The following is a 15926-nucleotide window of genomic DNA, read 5'->3' on the forward strand; positions in this document are numbered from 1 at the left end:
GACTTTTTGCTCTCTTCACGTATGATGTTCTTGATGTCATCCCACAACTCTTCTGGTCTTTGGTCTTTAGTGTTTAATGTATCAAATCTGTTCTTCAGATAATTTCTAAATTCAACTAGCCAATAGTGAGTCAAAATTCCAAATCATCAAGCCTGACTTTAAAGTCTATGGCCTTTACTATAGATGTTGTGGTTGTTGTTAAGTGCCATTGAGTCAGTTCCAACTAATAGAGACCCAGTATAGGGTTTCTGAGTAACAGCTAGTAGGTTTCAACCTTTTGGTGAGCAGTCCAGTGCTTACTCTACAGTCCCTCACAGAACTCTTTAGAATACAAATATAAAAAAGTGCCAGGACAATACACTGTTTTGAACAGTAGAAAAGGGGCATAAATCAGAGTTTATTTTCAGCTAAATTCATATTTTGGGGGCATTTTGATAATTTACTGTTCCTTTCTTTTACCTTAATTTGTTGTTGCTTTAAGAGAAAGTATCTATTTTTAAATATCTTCATTAAGAAACAATAGAATATTAATGATACCTAAAGTTTACTAAGGAGTCCTGGTGTGGCATTGTGGGTTAATGCGTTGGACTTCAAGGTTGGTTTGAATTGCAAGGTAGGTGGTTTAAGCTCACCAGTTGCTCATTGGAAACCCTGCACAGGGTCACTATGAGTTAGTCGGAATCAACTCGACAGCACTTAACAACAACGTTTACTAAGAACATTCCCTGTGCACGTCTTATGCATTGTTCCCACTATTACTCTGAGATATCTCTAGATACACTTCAAAACATCTCCCTGCAAAAGAATCTACTGTGGAGAGGGTAAACGCTCCACTCCTTTAGATTCATCTGAGGAGAACAAACCAAGTCATGTTTCTCCCTGCTAATGACTGATATGACAAAAAAAGTAGAATCTTCCTGCCCCATGCAGACTTTCCATAATAGGCAAATTCTCCTATGGCATATGGTATCAGCAAGGTCAAAATCTCAAGATTTTGGCAGACAAGTGTTTAAAAATTGAGCCACCAAGCTTCTGTTTGTTGTATACAAAAGTAAAATTATAATGTGGAAATACATCAAATAACTAAGTATGTTGAAATGCTAGAACATATGTGAGAACATAGACTATGTGGAGAATGTCCATATGGTGAAGAGAAATGAAATGAAGAAAAGGAAACGTATAAAAGCCATTGTAGAGATGAACAACTGTGTTCAAGGGGCTGAACTGTTTTGGGCAACTCACTTCCTTTGCTGGGTGTCCCTTCATTTGATCCTTCACATAAGTTAGTTTAATCCAAATGATGTTTGAGAACCCTTCCACTTCTAAAAATATATGTTCCTACAAATACTTTTTTCTTTGATTTATACCAATCACTGGTTGATTGAAACTTTTATGAACCTCTGAAACTGAATACCCTTTAAAGCATATGGAGAGCTATTTTTAAAAGGCAAGGCTTCAATCAGAGATAGTCTAATTTTTGCATTTGCAATTTGCAAACTTAGCAACTGTCATTTGGTAAAATGCCACCAGGGAACATCAGCCGCTAAACATTCGACACAACATGCTGAGACACGAGCCATGCAACGCCTCTGGAATTACCGGAGCTGGGGCCCAATAGGCTCCCCTTGGGCACCCGCTGGAGCTGCTGAAACGCCACCTCTGGGGAGACCCCAGCACTCGTTGAGCTCTCTGTGGCTGCTCCTCCTGTCGGTGCACCTGCCTGCCAAGGTTGCACAGTTTGCCTACGAAGCCTGCTCTACAAACACATCGTCCTGTTTTGTCACATTGTGGTGACACAGAGCCAATGGCATTGCAGTCACATTGCACACAGAATCTTTTCTTGGGGTCCCACCACATACTGGGCTTTAAAAGCCAACAGAAGAAAATAAAAAGAAAGAAAGAAAGAAAGAAAGAAAGAAAGAAAGAAAGAAAGAAAGAAAGAGCATAAGGTACTATTCAAGAGATAGATATTTTCAAACTTGCCTACAAAAAGGTCAGTTGTTAAAAACTAAGAAATTCTGGCTTCTGCTCAACAATCTTTATCAACAATTAAAAATGATTTATGTGAGAGAGTGAGTAGTAATCCATCACCTTTCATGGAAGAATCTCAAAATGCATACCATACTGGAGGAAGGAGAACATCTTCAGGCATGAAGGGCAACATAGTTTAATTAATTAAATATTTCATTTTAGCAAAGTTATGTCTCTAAAAAACACCTTAATTAGCTTGTTTACTAAAACTTTTGGTGAGCAGAATATTCCTTTGAGCTAACTTTTAAAGGGTGGAACTAGAAGAAAATGTTTGCTAAAAGCAAAAGAAGAAACATTGCATTCTCCCCAAAATGGAAGGCAACGGAAAGAGTGTTTTACTATCCATGGAACAGGATCAATGTGTATATTACTTGTGTCAGAAACATTCACATTACAGTAAATATTATACATTATAAATATTTTATTGCCAAGGAAAGGTAAGTTGAAGGTCAAGTATTCATGTGCAGCAAATTTTGCTTTAGTTTGAGAACAAAAATTCACTGATTACAGTAATTTTACATGTAAGGTGAAATCATTCTTTACCACCTTTCTTCAATATATGAAGGCATATAGAGCGTGCCATTGATAGCCCATGTTATAGTTCCAGGTAGCTTCTCCTCCTTACCTTACACTCATCGCACTTCCATCCCTGCACGTTAGGTCTGCATTCACACTGTCCTGTCTTGGTATGGCAAACCTCAGAGAAGGAGCCATTGATATTACAGCGACAGGCTGGGAATCAGAGAGAGACATGTGATCAAGAAAAGCAAGCTGATTGTCTTAACAGCCTTGTCAAAAAACAACTTCTTCATTGCAAATACCTTTTGTAAACATGAAAGATGACTATACACATGGACCTGACCAGATCAAATACACAGAAATCAAATTGAATATATCTATGAAAAGAGATGGTGGAAAAGTTCCACATTATCAACCAAAACAAGGCCAGAGGTAGACTGTGGAATAGCACATCAATTGTTCATATGCAAGTTCAGCCTGAAACTGAAGAAAATTAAAGCAAGCCTACAAGTGCCCAAAGCATGACCTTGGATATATTCCACCTGAATTTAGAGATCATCTGAAGAACAGATTTGATGCATTAGACACAAAAGACCAAAGACCAGAGGAGCTGTGGGATGATACTGAGAACGTCATACAGTAAGAAAACAAGAGGTCATTAAGAAGACAAGAAAGAAGGAAAAGACCTAAATGCGTGTCAGGAAAGACTCTGAAACTTTCTCTCCAGAGTAGAGATGCTAAAGAAAATGGAAGGCATGAGGAGATAAAAGAGCTGAATAGAAAATTTCGAATAGCAGCACAAGAAAATGAAGTCAAATATAATGAATTGTGCAAAGACCTGGAGTTAGTCAATCCAAAGGGAAGAACACACTCAGCATTTCTCAAGCTGAGGGAACTGAAGTAAAAGTTGAATGCTAAGCCTGCAATACTGAAGTAGTCTATGGGCAAAATGGAGTCCTGGTGTGGCACTGCATGATAATGGGCTGGACTCCAAGGTAAGTTTGAGCCAACAGTTCAAATCTACTAACTGAAACTCAAAAATCCTATACAGGATCACTATGAGTTGGAACCAACTCAACAGCACTTACCAATAACAAAAATGGACAAAATATTGAATGTTGAAGAAAATATCAAAAGAAAATGGAAGGAATACACACAGTCACTGTGTCAAAAAGAAATGGTTGATGTCCAGCTACATTAAGGGTAGCACATGATTAAGAACCAATGGTATTGAAGGAAGATGTCCAAACTGCACTGAAGGTAAAAAACAAGCCTCCAGGAGTTGATGGAATACAAACTGAAGTCTCCCAACTAAGTGACGAGCTACTGGAGATGTTCATTCATCCATGCCAAGACATTTGCAAGACAGTTACCTGGGAAATCTATTGTTCCCATGGCAAACAACAGTGACACAATGGAATGGGGAAATCATCAAACAATATCATTAATGCAAGTAAAATTTTGCTGAAGATAATTTAAAAAATGCTTGTGAAACTACATTGACAGAGAATTGCCAGAAATTCAAGCTGGATTCAGAAGAGGATGTGGAACTAGGAATACCATTGCTGACATCAGATCAATCTTGACTGAGAGCAGAGAATACCAGAAAGATGGTTACATGTGTTTTATTGACTATGCAAAAGGTTTTCAACTATGTAGTGCATGACAAACTATGGATAACATTGCAAAGAATGGATATTCCAGAATCCTTACTTTTTCTCATGAGGAATCTGCATAAAGACCAAGAGGCAGTCGTTCAAACAGAACAAGGGGATAATGAATGATTTAAAATCAGGAAAGGTGTGTGTTAGGGTTGTATCCTTTCACTGTACTTATTTAATTTGTATGCAGAGCAAATAATCTCAGAAGTTGAATTGCATGAAGAAGAATGTGTCATCAGGATTGGAGGAAGACTCTAATGATTTGCAATATGCAGATGATACAATCCTGTTTACTGGAAGCAAAGAGAAATTAATATACTTACTGATGAAGATCAAAGATTATATTCTTCAGTATGGATTGCACCTCATTGTAAATTAAACAAAAAATCTCTCAACAAGATCAATAAAAGACATCATGATAAATGGGGAAAAGATTAAAGTTGTCAATACTTCATTTTGCTTGGATCCACTATCTACACTCATGGAAGCAGCAGAAATCAACAGATGTATTGCATTACACAAATCTTCTGCACAAGGCCTCTTTAGAGTGTTCAAGAGCAAAAGTATCTGTGTAATGACTAAGGTGCACATAACTCAAGCCATGTATTTTCAATAGCCTCATATATATATGAAAGTTTAACAATAAGCAAGGAAGACTATAGAAGAACTGATATATTGAGTTATGATGTTGGACAATTATACTGAAAGTACCATGGAAGATTATAAGAATAACGGCAAGACACTGTCTCTCATATTTCAGATCTATTATTAGAAGGTAGTTTAACAATCATGATATCCTTCTCCAGGATATATAGCCCTGAAGAAGACTATCAAGCTTGGTAAAGTGGATGGTCAATGACAAAGAGGAAGACCCCAAATGAGATGGATTGGCATCATGGCAGCAACAATGGACTCAGTGTAACAGCAATGGTGATAGTGCAGGACTGAGAAGTGTTTTGTTCTAATGTTCATTGCATTCTTATGAGTTGGAGCTGTCTCAAAGGCCCTTAACAAGAACTAGCCACAAATCTACAGATAATGGAACACCACTGAATGATTGAAAGAGCCTCTGCTACATGAGTTTGGCAGGCGTACACTCATGTGTGGTCTCACTAACTCTTTAGAGTAGAAATAATAATAATAGCACATGATCTGGTGATGGTTACATGCAGCATCATGTGCTAATGTGGACTCTTATTTCATTTGACCTTCCACAACAATGTTTCCTTTCCATCTTATGTTGTCACTAATATAAAAGATTTGTGAATAGTACACAACACTGAAAAAACACAGCAAAGAGAATGAAAATGAGGGACAAAACCTATTAACAATGATAAATCTCTATGGTAGCTAACTTTATGGGGAAAAAACAACAACATTGAAATAGATTCTGTGATTACATCTCAGGAGAAGAATAACCATTCAAGAACGATAAATGTCAAGTATATACAGTTATTGACATAATTTTCCCACCTGTTATGAAATAAAGAATGCAAAGTGCACATATGAAATCATAGCTCATTGTTATTCACTGATCAGTACTAATGAAATGATATGGGCATATACATTTTAAAAAATAAGTGTTTGAAGTTGAAATAAACAGAAATCCTCTTCTGTGCAGTGGACATAACTTCATATTGAAATCTACATCCCAGTGTGCATCATTTGAAATACACTTCAACAATGCAGTAGCTTCCAAAGGACTTATTTTATTATAAATTGTAAAGAACTATTTTAGAATACACAGATTCTGTATATATGCTACGCAGCTATCATATATATTATACAAAATTTCCTATTCTTCGGTCCTCACTCAAGAACTCATCATTTGCTATAAGGTAAAACGCATCAATTCTGTCAGAGGCATCAATAGTTCAGGACTTACGCTGACAGTTCCTTGCATCAACTGCGTCTCCAAAATATCCGTCAGCACAGAGCTCACAATACCGGCCTGTTGTACCTGGCTTACATATCAGACAGGAGCCAGACAAGCTGTCACAGCTGCCAGGGACGGAGAAGTCAAGGTTGTCATTGCATTGGCATGGCTGACATGATCCTCCAGGTAGAGAAGGTTGTCCAAAATACCCTTCTGCACACCTAAGGTGAAATACTTCATCAATGAGTACTTGAGGGAAAGTCATGAAATCCATTTGGAGCAATATTTATAGATTTTGCATATTACCCATACCCATCTGCCAAGATGATAGGTTTTTTTTTTTTTTAAATAAACAGCTTCTTTTTTCAAATTCAAGGTGATTTAAAAAAAAAAAAAAACCCTCTATAACTACAGTATAGATACAGAATGAAATCCTGCCAGCCCATCTAGTAATTAGATTTCAGCCAGAAAAAAAAAATCTTGTCACTGGTACTTAAGACGAGATCAAAGCATAATAAGAAATCTGTTCTTGGTATACTGGAGGAATCTGGGTCCATGTTAGAAAGGCTTTGTAGTACAATACATCATATGTATCTACTTCAATCAGTTGTTTTCTGTACAAATGAGTAAGGTTCACATTTGCTGTTGTTGCAGCAAAAGCTTGTTATGAAAAAGAAGCTGCTCACAAGAAAATTCAGTAGCGAAAATTCTGAATTTATTAAATAGAAAATTATGACTCAAATTACTGTCATTATTTGAGTCCTTGCCAAAAAAAACAAAACAAAACAAAAAAAACCCAACCCAAAAAGCTCTGCAGATAGCTATGTATTAAAAATATATTTCTATGTATTTGCATATGCATTCAGAGGCAGATTTTCATAGAAGATCTACTATTGGGAAGTTCGAGGAGATATGTCTACACACTGACATAACATACAGTATTTAAATGTGTTATAGTGCCCAGTGTCTGTTTTAGCTAATTCCTGGTTTTTCTAATTTTTTTCTTAATGACCTAATATTATTCTGCATAATATTGAAAATTTAAAAAGACCCTATTCAGAGAAGCAGCGAAGCCAGAGATGGAGACAGAGATGATGACATGGAGAGATGAAGAGGCTGGGGACTCATAGGGGGAGAGGGGTTGTGTATTGGCAGCCTGGGGGCAGGCTTGCAGAGTATGCCCTTTGATTGTTTGAATAATTATATATTCCTGAGTGTTTTGGTGTACATCCAACCCAACCCACCCTTCCAAAAAAAACCACAATAGAATAGAAGCAAATACTGTTGAATGATGATGCATGGAAGGGATTATAATCATTGCAAGAAAACAAAATACAATAGGATGAGTATTAAAAAAAAAAATCCCTTTATTTTGATGGCATAGTGGATAATACTTTTTTAAATTGTAGTATCAAATTTTCCTTAATTCAATGTTACATTTGAAAATTATATTCCAAATGATAAACTCACTGCTACACTCTTATACGCAGGACCTATTTAAATTCTGGTCTGTTTTCTCTTTCAGTTACATTTGCTCAAGCTTCACATTAAGTCACACATGCCAATGGAGACCCATAACAAGGCATCTAAATTCTTATGGTCAGGCTACCCTTGTTACCGTGCCATCTTATCAGAATACAAAGTTTTTGTTTTGTTTTTACAGCGGTGGCCAAAATTGAAAGAGAAAATAAAACAACAATGAGGGAAATGAAAATTTCCTCAATATTTTTATTCTCATTTAATCCCAGATATTTGTTATTATTTTGAGATAGCTTCTCTCCCATGTAAAATAGAAATGGTTTAAATACAGTATATTATTTTGGAAAAACATTCAAAACATCACAATTATGTCTCAATGTCTAATTGTGGACTAACATTATGTTTTCTAGAAAATGATGTATGTATGCATTAAAAACTTCATAGATTTAAGCCTTTATCATAATATTTTTAAATGAGAGTACTAGTTTTAATTGTATTCACAAAATATTTATCGAAATTGTAAAAGTTTTTGTATAAACATTTGTTGCAAAGATAATGCCACTCACAAATATAATTGATTATTAATTCTCTATCTAAAACATGGACTAATATTTTAATGCATAAAATTCTCTCACAATACCTTCAGGAGTGGCATTCAAAAAAGATAATACACATATCCTTTGAATTTTAACTCCATTCTTTATGCCTTATTTGATATTCAGGACTTGTGGTCACACACACGTATATTCACATCTCATTTTGTTTACCAGTAGGAGAGAGACTTTGCTCCACTGGAATACAGATATAAAGTGATCATTATTATAGCCAACGAAAACCCATTATTTTTTAGCTCACTTTCATCAAAATGACTTCCTGCCCTCAGGAGAGATGGCATTATATAACAAGGTCTAGAATTTTTTCTTAACATAGACACCAATTAATACAGTCAAATTTCTTCCACATTAAAAGAAAAAAGGGGAGAAAAAAAACTAGCAATTCAGAAAGAACATGATAATAATTAAATAGAATTACTAAAGAAGCAAGTGCCTTTGATTTTAGCTGTTAGACATATAATGGAAATTTGTGAATATAGACGATAGATAATTCATACTCCACTTTACTGAAAGTGGGAGGATTCTCTACTAAACATTCTCTGCTGCATATCACGTTTCATTCCTCACCTGGGTGGGTTTCTGCCTGCATTTGTATACTTTCAATAGTATTCTTAGAAACTTATGCAAACATTTCATTTGGAATTAAAAAAAATAATTCTAGGGTCAATGAATACAATATTGCCAATCATCTAATTCTTTGTTAATAATAATAAGATTTGTGGTCTAATCAATAAAAAAATAGTAAAACCACTATACTTTTAAGTTTTCTACCTATTCAGTTGGTTCATACTACCAAAAACCAATTGTAATTCGAATCTCAAACACTCTACTTTCATGCAGGGCAGAATAAGGAAAGTTTCAATAGATAATTCACATCAGATTCCTTGTTAAAGATGGAGAAATTAAGGTTCTCTTCCATAGCTTTTAACCATTTTCATATCACATTGTAATACTTTGAAAACTGACATCTTACACACAAATGCTGTTATTGTTGTTGTTGTGTTGGTTCCAATTCAGAGAAACCCTGTAGAAGGTTTTCAAGGAGCAGTGGGTGGGTTTGAACCAAGGAACAGGAATTTAAACATAAATGGTACTCCCCATGTATACAACATAACACATGTAGTTATTTTATGGAGTCCTGGCATGGTGCTGTAGGATCAGTGCTGGGATGCAAACAATTCAAACCTACCAGCTGCTCCACACAAATCTTATACAGGATTGCTGTGAATTGGAACTAACTTGATGGCACTTAACAATGACAACAACAACATATGCATGTAGAAGTTGGACAATTAGTGAGGAAGAACAGAGAAAAATTGATGCATTTGAATCATGGTGTTGGTGTACAATATTGAATATACCACGGAGTGCCATGAAAAAGAACAAAACTGTCTGGCAAAGAAGTAGAGCAGAATGTTTCTGAAAAGTGAGCATGGTGAAACTCGGCTCACCCGGTATAAATGTGTTATCAGGAGGGACCAGCCCTGAAAAAGGATATCAAGTTTGGTAAAGGAGAGGAACAATGACAAAGGGGAAGACCTTCAATGACATGGAATGACACAGTGGCTGTAACAATGGGCTCAAACATAACAATTGTGAGCTCAAACATAGTATAGGGTTCTCTGAGTTGAAATCAACTCAAGAGTATCGAACAAAACAACAGCATTAAAGGAAGAAAGAGACTGCAAAAGAAAATTATAGTTGAGGAAAAGTGAAAAGAAAAGAAAGCAATTTTTACCTCATTCAATCCGCTGTCTTTTCAGTAACTTTCAGATAAAATCTGTAGCCTAATTTTAAAAATTTGTATTCTACACAGACCCATACAAAAGACTATGTCAAAATGGAGTGATGCAGTTTCCAGCGGAGGAACACCAAGGATTGTTGTCAATTACAAGAAGCTAGGAAGAGGCAAAGAAGGACTCTTCCCTGGAAACCTCCAGAGGGAGGCTGGCCCTGCTGACACCTTGTACCCATTTTCTCTTTAGAAATCCACTCTTCAGAAATGGAGAGAATAAAACTTTGTTGTTTAAAATCACCCACGTTGTTGTAATTGTTGTTGTTGTTATGTGCCGTGGAGTCAGTTCCAACTCATAGTGACCCTGTACAGGGTTTCCAAGGCTGTCAATCTTTACAGGAGCAGATAGCTTCATCTTTCTCCCACGGAACAGCTGCTAGTTTCGAACTGATGACCCTGAGGTTAGCAGCCCGACTGTAACCACTACAGTACCAGAGCTCCTTAATTGTTTAAGTAGGCCTAGCCAACTAATGTAGAAGTGAGGCTAGTGTAGCTGTAGGGTCCTAGTGCGGAGTGAAACAAACAGAATTGTTCCTGTGTCAGGAACAACACCATGATTCAAATGCATCCTAAGTCTGAAGGGAGAAGTGAGCTGTAGGACAGAAAAAAGACTCTCTCTAGAATTCTCACTGACTTTAAATTAAGATGTGAGATTGTTATGGGCAAGAAAGGCATGATGTGTGTGCTTATATCAGTGTCCAGCTCTGGACTAGCATATGACAGCTGTTGTTGTTGTTGTTAAGTACTGTCCAGTTGGTTCCAACTCACAGCAATCCTTTATAGGGTTTCTAGGAGCTGTTAGTGAGTTTAAACCACCGACCTTGTGATTCAGACCAAACTTATAGTCCAGCACATTAGCCCACAGCACTACTAGCAGATATTTTAAAAAGGTAGGGCATTAAACTGAAGATGGTTCAGAAAATATTGTGCAACATATACAGATAATACAGGTCATGAAGCAAAACAATATAAATACATGAGAGACTCTGCTCACTTAAATAAGCAGATTTAATTCCCTTGTATGACAGGGCAGCTGCCACATTCTATTTGCTAAAAATATAAATTAAGTTACCTACAGTGGAGTCCTGGTGTGGCATTCTGGGCTAATGCGTCAGACTGCAAAGTTGTTTGAACTGTACGGTCGGTGGTTCAAGCTCACCAGATGCTCATTGGAAACCCTATACAGGGTTATTATGGGTCAGAATTGACTCGGCGACACTTAATAACAACAACAACACAGTGAGCTGGGAACTAGGCATTTGATGTAAATCTGTCTTGACAATTATATGTTCTCTCATTATAGTAAATACTATACACATTCCCCCTTTCTTTCTCTTTCTCTCTCTCTCTTTTAATATGGTGAAGAACTTCCACCTTCTCCATTTGTTTCATGCAAATCAATCCTACTTCTTTCAGTTCTGTTCTTGCATAATAATTTGCTGGTGATTCCATACTCACAAACAATACTTCTTGCTGTTAGGGATTGTCATTCACAGATGACAGGATTGGCTTCTGCTTTATTAACATTATACACGCTGGTTAAAACAAGGGTGACGTCTACCAAGAACACACACTGGATAGGCAGAGATAGCCTTCTGCAGGGTTAGCCTTGGTGACGATGGGTCAAAGCAGGTCACTTCCCACATGCCAGTGGCAGAGGAGACTATTTTCAGCGCTAAAGCAGAGCTGGTCATGTTTGACAATGATCTCAAGGGGAAAGTTAATACCACTTTCATACAGAAGAGAGAAGAACCTATTCTTCAGAAACACTTCCAGAGGAAAAATAAGCACATAAATTACCTAAATCAATGTCCAAATTCTGCTGCAAAGCAATCTAGTAAAATCCACAGGAATACATTGGTTAGGAGTAATGAGAAGAGACTATAAGTCATGATAATAAATTACATTTTGTTTCTATTTTCAAATATACTTAAAGTAAATTATGGACCACTTTCTCTTCTGTGAACCACATATTTAAGCCGCATTTTAAGGACCAAAAGCTAATTATGAAAAATAAGTGGTGCCAAAGAAGACAGTGAGGTAATAGAGTGCAGGACTTTCCACTTGAGCAATACTTTCTGAGAATATTATAGGTTAATACTTAACCTTTTACATTAAAACAATCAAATATTTCTTGCATGAATGAAGATTTATAGAGCAATTTCTAAAGTAGAAATAAACAATAAAATCATAAGTATTTGCTTGACAAGTATGGTGAAAAACTTTATTTTACCTCTCTGAGTGTGGCGGCTTTTCTAGGGGCAGTGCAGAGAATGATCATGCCTCTGGTTTTGTAACTCCCAAGGTAGAAATCATTTGAAAAACAGTGAAGTGTATGCTTACCTCTCACACCGTGTCCCTGTGTACCCAACAGGACATTCATCACAGATCAATCCAAGACTCTGGTCTAGATGGCACGTTGGGCTAAAGCTATGTTGATTTTGTTGGGTGACAATAGGGACAAGAAAGAAGCACATACACAAAATTATTAGCAGCATATTTTCATATCTCTTTCACCAGCAGTGCTGTGACAAAAGGGTGCAGACTGGTCATTCTTGACTCACAGAGGAAGACTAGGGTCTGGCCAATCGAGGATGACATGACATTCCTATTTCCGCAGACAGGAATACAGCCCAGTGGAGAGCTGTGTTCTGTGACATGTTATTAATTAACTTTTGACAGTTCAGGTCTGTGATCATCAGTAACAAGTGGAAATGTACAGCTGCTAAAATTTTAGGGATTCACCAAGTCTTATGAAATACAGCCTCACATACTTTCTGAACTTGAAGCAGTCCAGAGCAATTTGTTAGAGATTTTGGGCACTCAGTACATGGTTCTGGTGGTGGTGGCAGCAGAGGAGGTACACTTAGACTCGCAGTACCACTCCCATAACTATGTATGTGCAAACATGTGTGTACTAACAATAATGCCAAATGTCAAGGATGGGATCCTTGGGAAATCATTCATAAGAGACCAAGTATATTCAGCCTAAACTTAAAATAAAACAAAACAAATCACCTTGCCATTTCATTTCTTTGGCATGTTTCAGAAGATTACCTGTCTTTTTCCATGTATTTCCATCTTGAGTTTGAATTAACAGTTAGTGCCATGTCAGAAACTGGCTAAGGAATTATGTGCTAGTTTAAGATGTCACTAACATGTTCAACTTTGATCATAGTGCTTTGTCTTGTGGGAGACAACTTTCCTGCCTGAACCATACCAAAAGATTGTCACATTACACTGTGGTCATCTGCTGGCTCTCTGAAGCGCCATGAACAATTTTGAGTTCTGTGATATTTGCAGCTCTACCATTTTAAAGGGAAATGCCCCCAATTAATCTTTCTCCCATGATGCTTGCCCTAAATAGATTTATTTTTTATTATATATGACAGAACAATTTGATAGAGGCTTGCTTCATGGCTAAATGAATTAAAGAGAGAACAACAAATTAAGCTCTTCAAGTCTTGATCTCATTTTGCTTCTGACACTGGGTTACTTGAAATATTTTCTTAGCTTTGATGCTAGTCTCATCACATGCACTGGTTTTGAATACTGTTTTCCTCCCTTAACTCATAGTAGTTTGTAGAGATTTAATGAAGCTTATTTTTTGATAAAAGAAAGTTATTAATAGGTCCTTTATTTTAAGCATCTCAATTCAGTGAAAAAGCTGACTCAATCTAGTGGTGTAAAGAGAATAAACAGATTTGGGGGAAATATTGAGCTTACTAATATGATCCAGGTAAGAGATTCCATGTTTAAGATGGCTGCCACTGACAACATAGCCCAGACATACCTAGTTTTGGCTTCCATGACCCAAAGAGATTCACTGTGGAGGTAATGTGAATGAATTGAAGAGAAGGTTGCTGTTTTTATGTGCCACTAAGTCAGTTACAAGTCATAACAACCCTATTGGCAGAGTACAATTGTCCCATAGCAGCTAAGCAGGTTGTCACATCTTTTTCCAGTGGATTTTCTGGTGGTTTCAAGCCTTCCACCTCTCAGTTAGCAGCTGAGCACTTAACCACTGCTCCTTCAGGGCTCCTTGCTGAAGAGAACAGGCACATATAAAAACGAATGAAAAGAATATTTTTCCCCCATCATCACCTGGTGAATTGCTATTCTTTTCACAGGCATAAGAGAAGATTGGATTTAATGCATATTTTTGATAAATATCTAAAGTAGATATATGTCATCAAAAGTGGCATTCTAGAACTATCTCATCATCTGTAAAGGAAGTGATTGCAACTCTAGGTTTCCAATCACTGTAGGACAACAGTGACTAAAAGAAAATCATGGCAATTATTTTTTTAAAATCCTAAATAAATGTGCTATAAGTCATGTCAAATGCAACTGACAAGTCTCCTGACACTTTAAAACCACTTATAAAAACAGACTTCAAAACATAAAATATACTTGTAAGTCAGCTAAAACTGACAGAAATAAAATAAGATGTGTTTGCTGACAAAAATCAGTATTCTTTCTCAAGAAGAAATTAAGCAGTGAGAATACATACATTAGATTTGACCAGCTCTTTAAAATTTCATTGTATTTTTTCAAATCATTTCATTTCATTTCCATAATAATTCTATGAGCTGGTTGAGAAGGTAAGCATTTCCCTTACCCAATTCTTGGGGTATTTTGCTTGGAATCCAGGGTTACTAATGCACAGTCTGATGTTGTCTTTTCCATACAACTAAGTGATTTTCAATTCTACTAGTAATGATTAAACAAATTTAGGCTTCCGTTAATAATATTGACATGATACATCTAAATAAAACCTACTCAGAAAAATCTGTATTTGTGCTTCAATATTCTTTAAATGACATAAAGAACCACATGCTTGTACCTGGAACTGCAATTATATCCATGACAGAAGATCACATTTAATAACAACAATCAAATTAGAATGAGAAATAAACTTGCACATTAAAAATGTCTAGTGAATTTGAATTGGCCAGTTCAGTGACTTGTCTCTCACATTAGAAGAAGGAACTGACTCACTGACTTCAACTGATTCCAAGATTATGTCATTTAACTCTAGTTCAGCTGCTCTGAGAGACAAAGATGAGGTTTTCTGCTCCTGTAAATGTTTACAGTCTCAGAAACCCTACATAGTTTCATCATGAGTTGGAACCAACTCAAGCACACAACCATCACCCAAAACAAATGTGACTATATGTCCACATATGTATGTAAATATACATATAGATATATCTAGGTAGGTATATGAATGCATATATGCAAATAAAATTATCCTTGTTACAAAAAGAATTTAATTCTACCATCAAATATGTAGGAGGGCAGTGGCTCTGTAGGATAAACACTGGACTGCTCCACTGAAGAAAGGTGAGCTTTTCTGCTCCTACAAAGATTTACAACCTCAGAAACCCTATCAAAGGTCACTATGAGTTGAAACTGACTCAACAGCACTTAACAACAACAACATTATATATATATATATATATATATACATACATTAAGATAAAACTGATGTAATAAGGTAGAGAAAATGTCACACACACGAAGATGAAATAGAGGGTGTCTTTAGGATGCGAAATACATGCTATAAAGTAAGTTCACTAGATAAAGTCTTGAGTTTTCTCCCAGCCAATGCAAGAGGAAATAACTGACAGGTAAATGATGTGGGGCATCCTCGACTGGATAAGCCCTGCACTGCTAACTGGTGGTTCAAACCCACTAGCTGCTATGAGTTGGAACCAACTCAACAGCACTTCACAACAACAGCAACAACAACAAATGATACAGAGCACCCAAAAAATAAAAGCAAGTCAATTGCGTGATGTTGTTGTTGTTGTCAAGTGCCATCGAGTCGGAACCAACTCATAGCGACCCCATGCACAGCAGAACGAAACAATGTTCGATCCTGGGCCAACCTCCCTCCCGCTGCCACACCCGAGTCCATCAATGATGCCACCTGGCTGATCCATCTC

General features: G+C 36.7%; 1 protein-coding gene across 1 annotated transcript in view; it reads right to left on the minus strand.

Annotated features, from left to right (window-relative positions):
- The window catches only part of LAMA2 (laminin, alpha 2), a 747229-nt gene that overhangs the window by 355208 nt on the left and 376095 nt on the right, over positions 1-15926 (minus strand). Inside the window, exons 19-20 of the mRNA XM_006834727.1 lie at positions 6097-6308; positions 2657-2763 (exon numbers count right to left, since the gene is read on the minus strand). Of these exons, the coding sequence (XP_006834790.1) occupies positions 2657-2763; positions 6097-6308 (319 nt within the window). The remainder of the gene's footprint in view (positions 1-2656; positions 2764-6096; positions 6309-15926) is intronic.

This window comes from Chrysochloris asiatica, unplaced genomic scaffold (genome assembly GCF_000296735.1).
Source record: "Chrysochloris asiatica unplaced genomic scaffold, ChrAsi1.0 scaffold00013, whole genome shotgun sequence".
NCBI lineage: Eukaryota > Metazoa > Chordata > Mammalia > Afrosoricida > Chrysochloridae > Chrysochloris > Chrysochloris asiatica.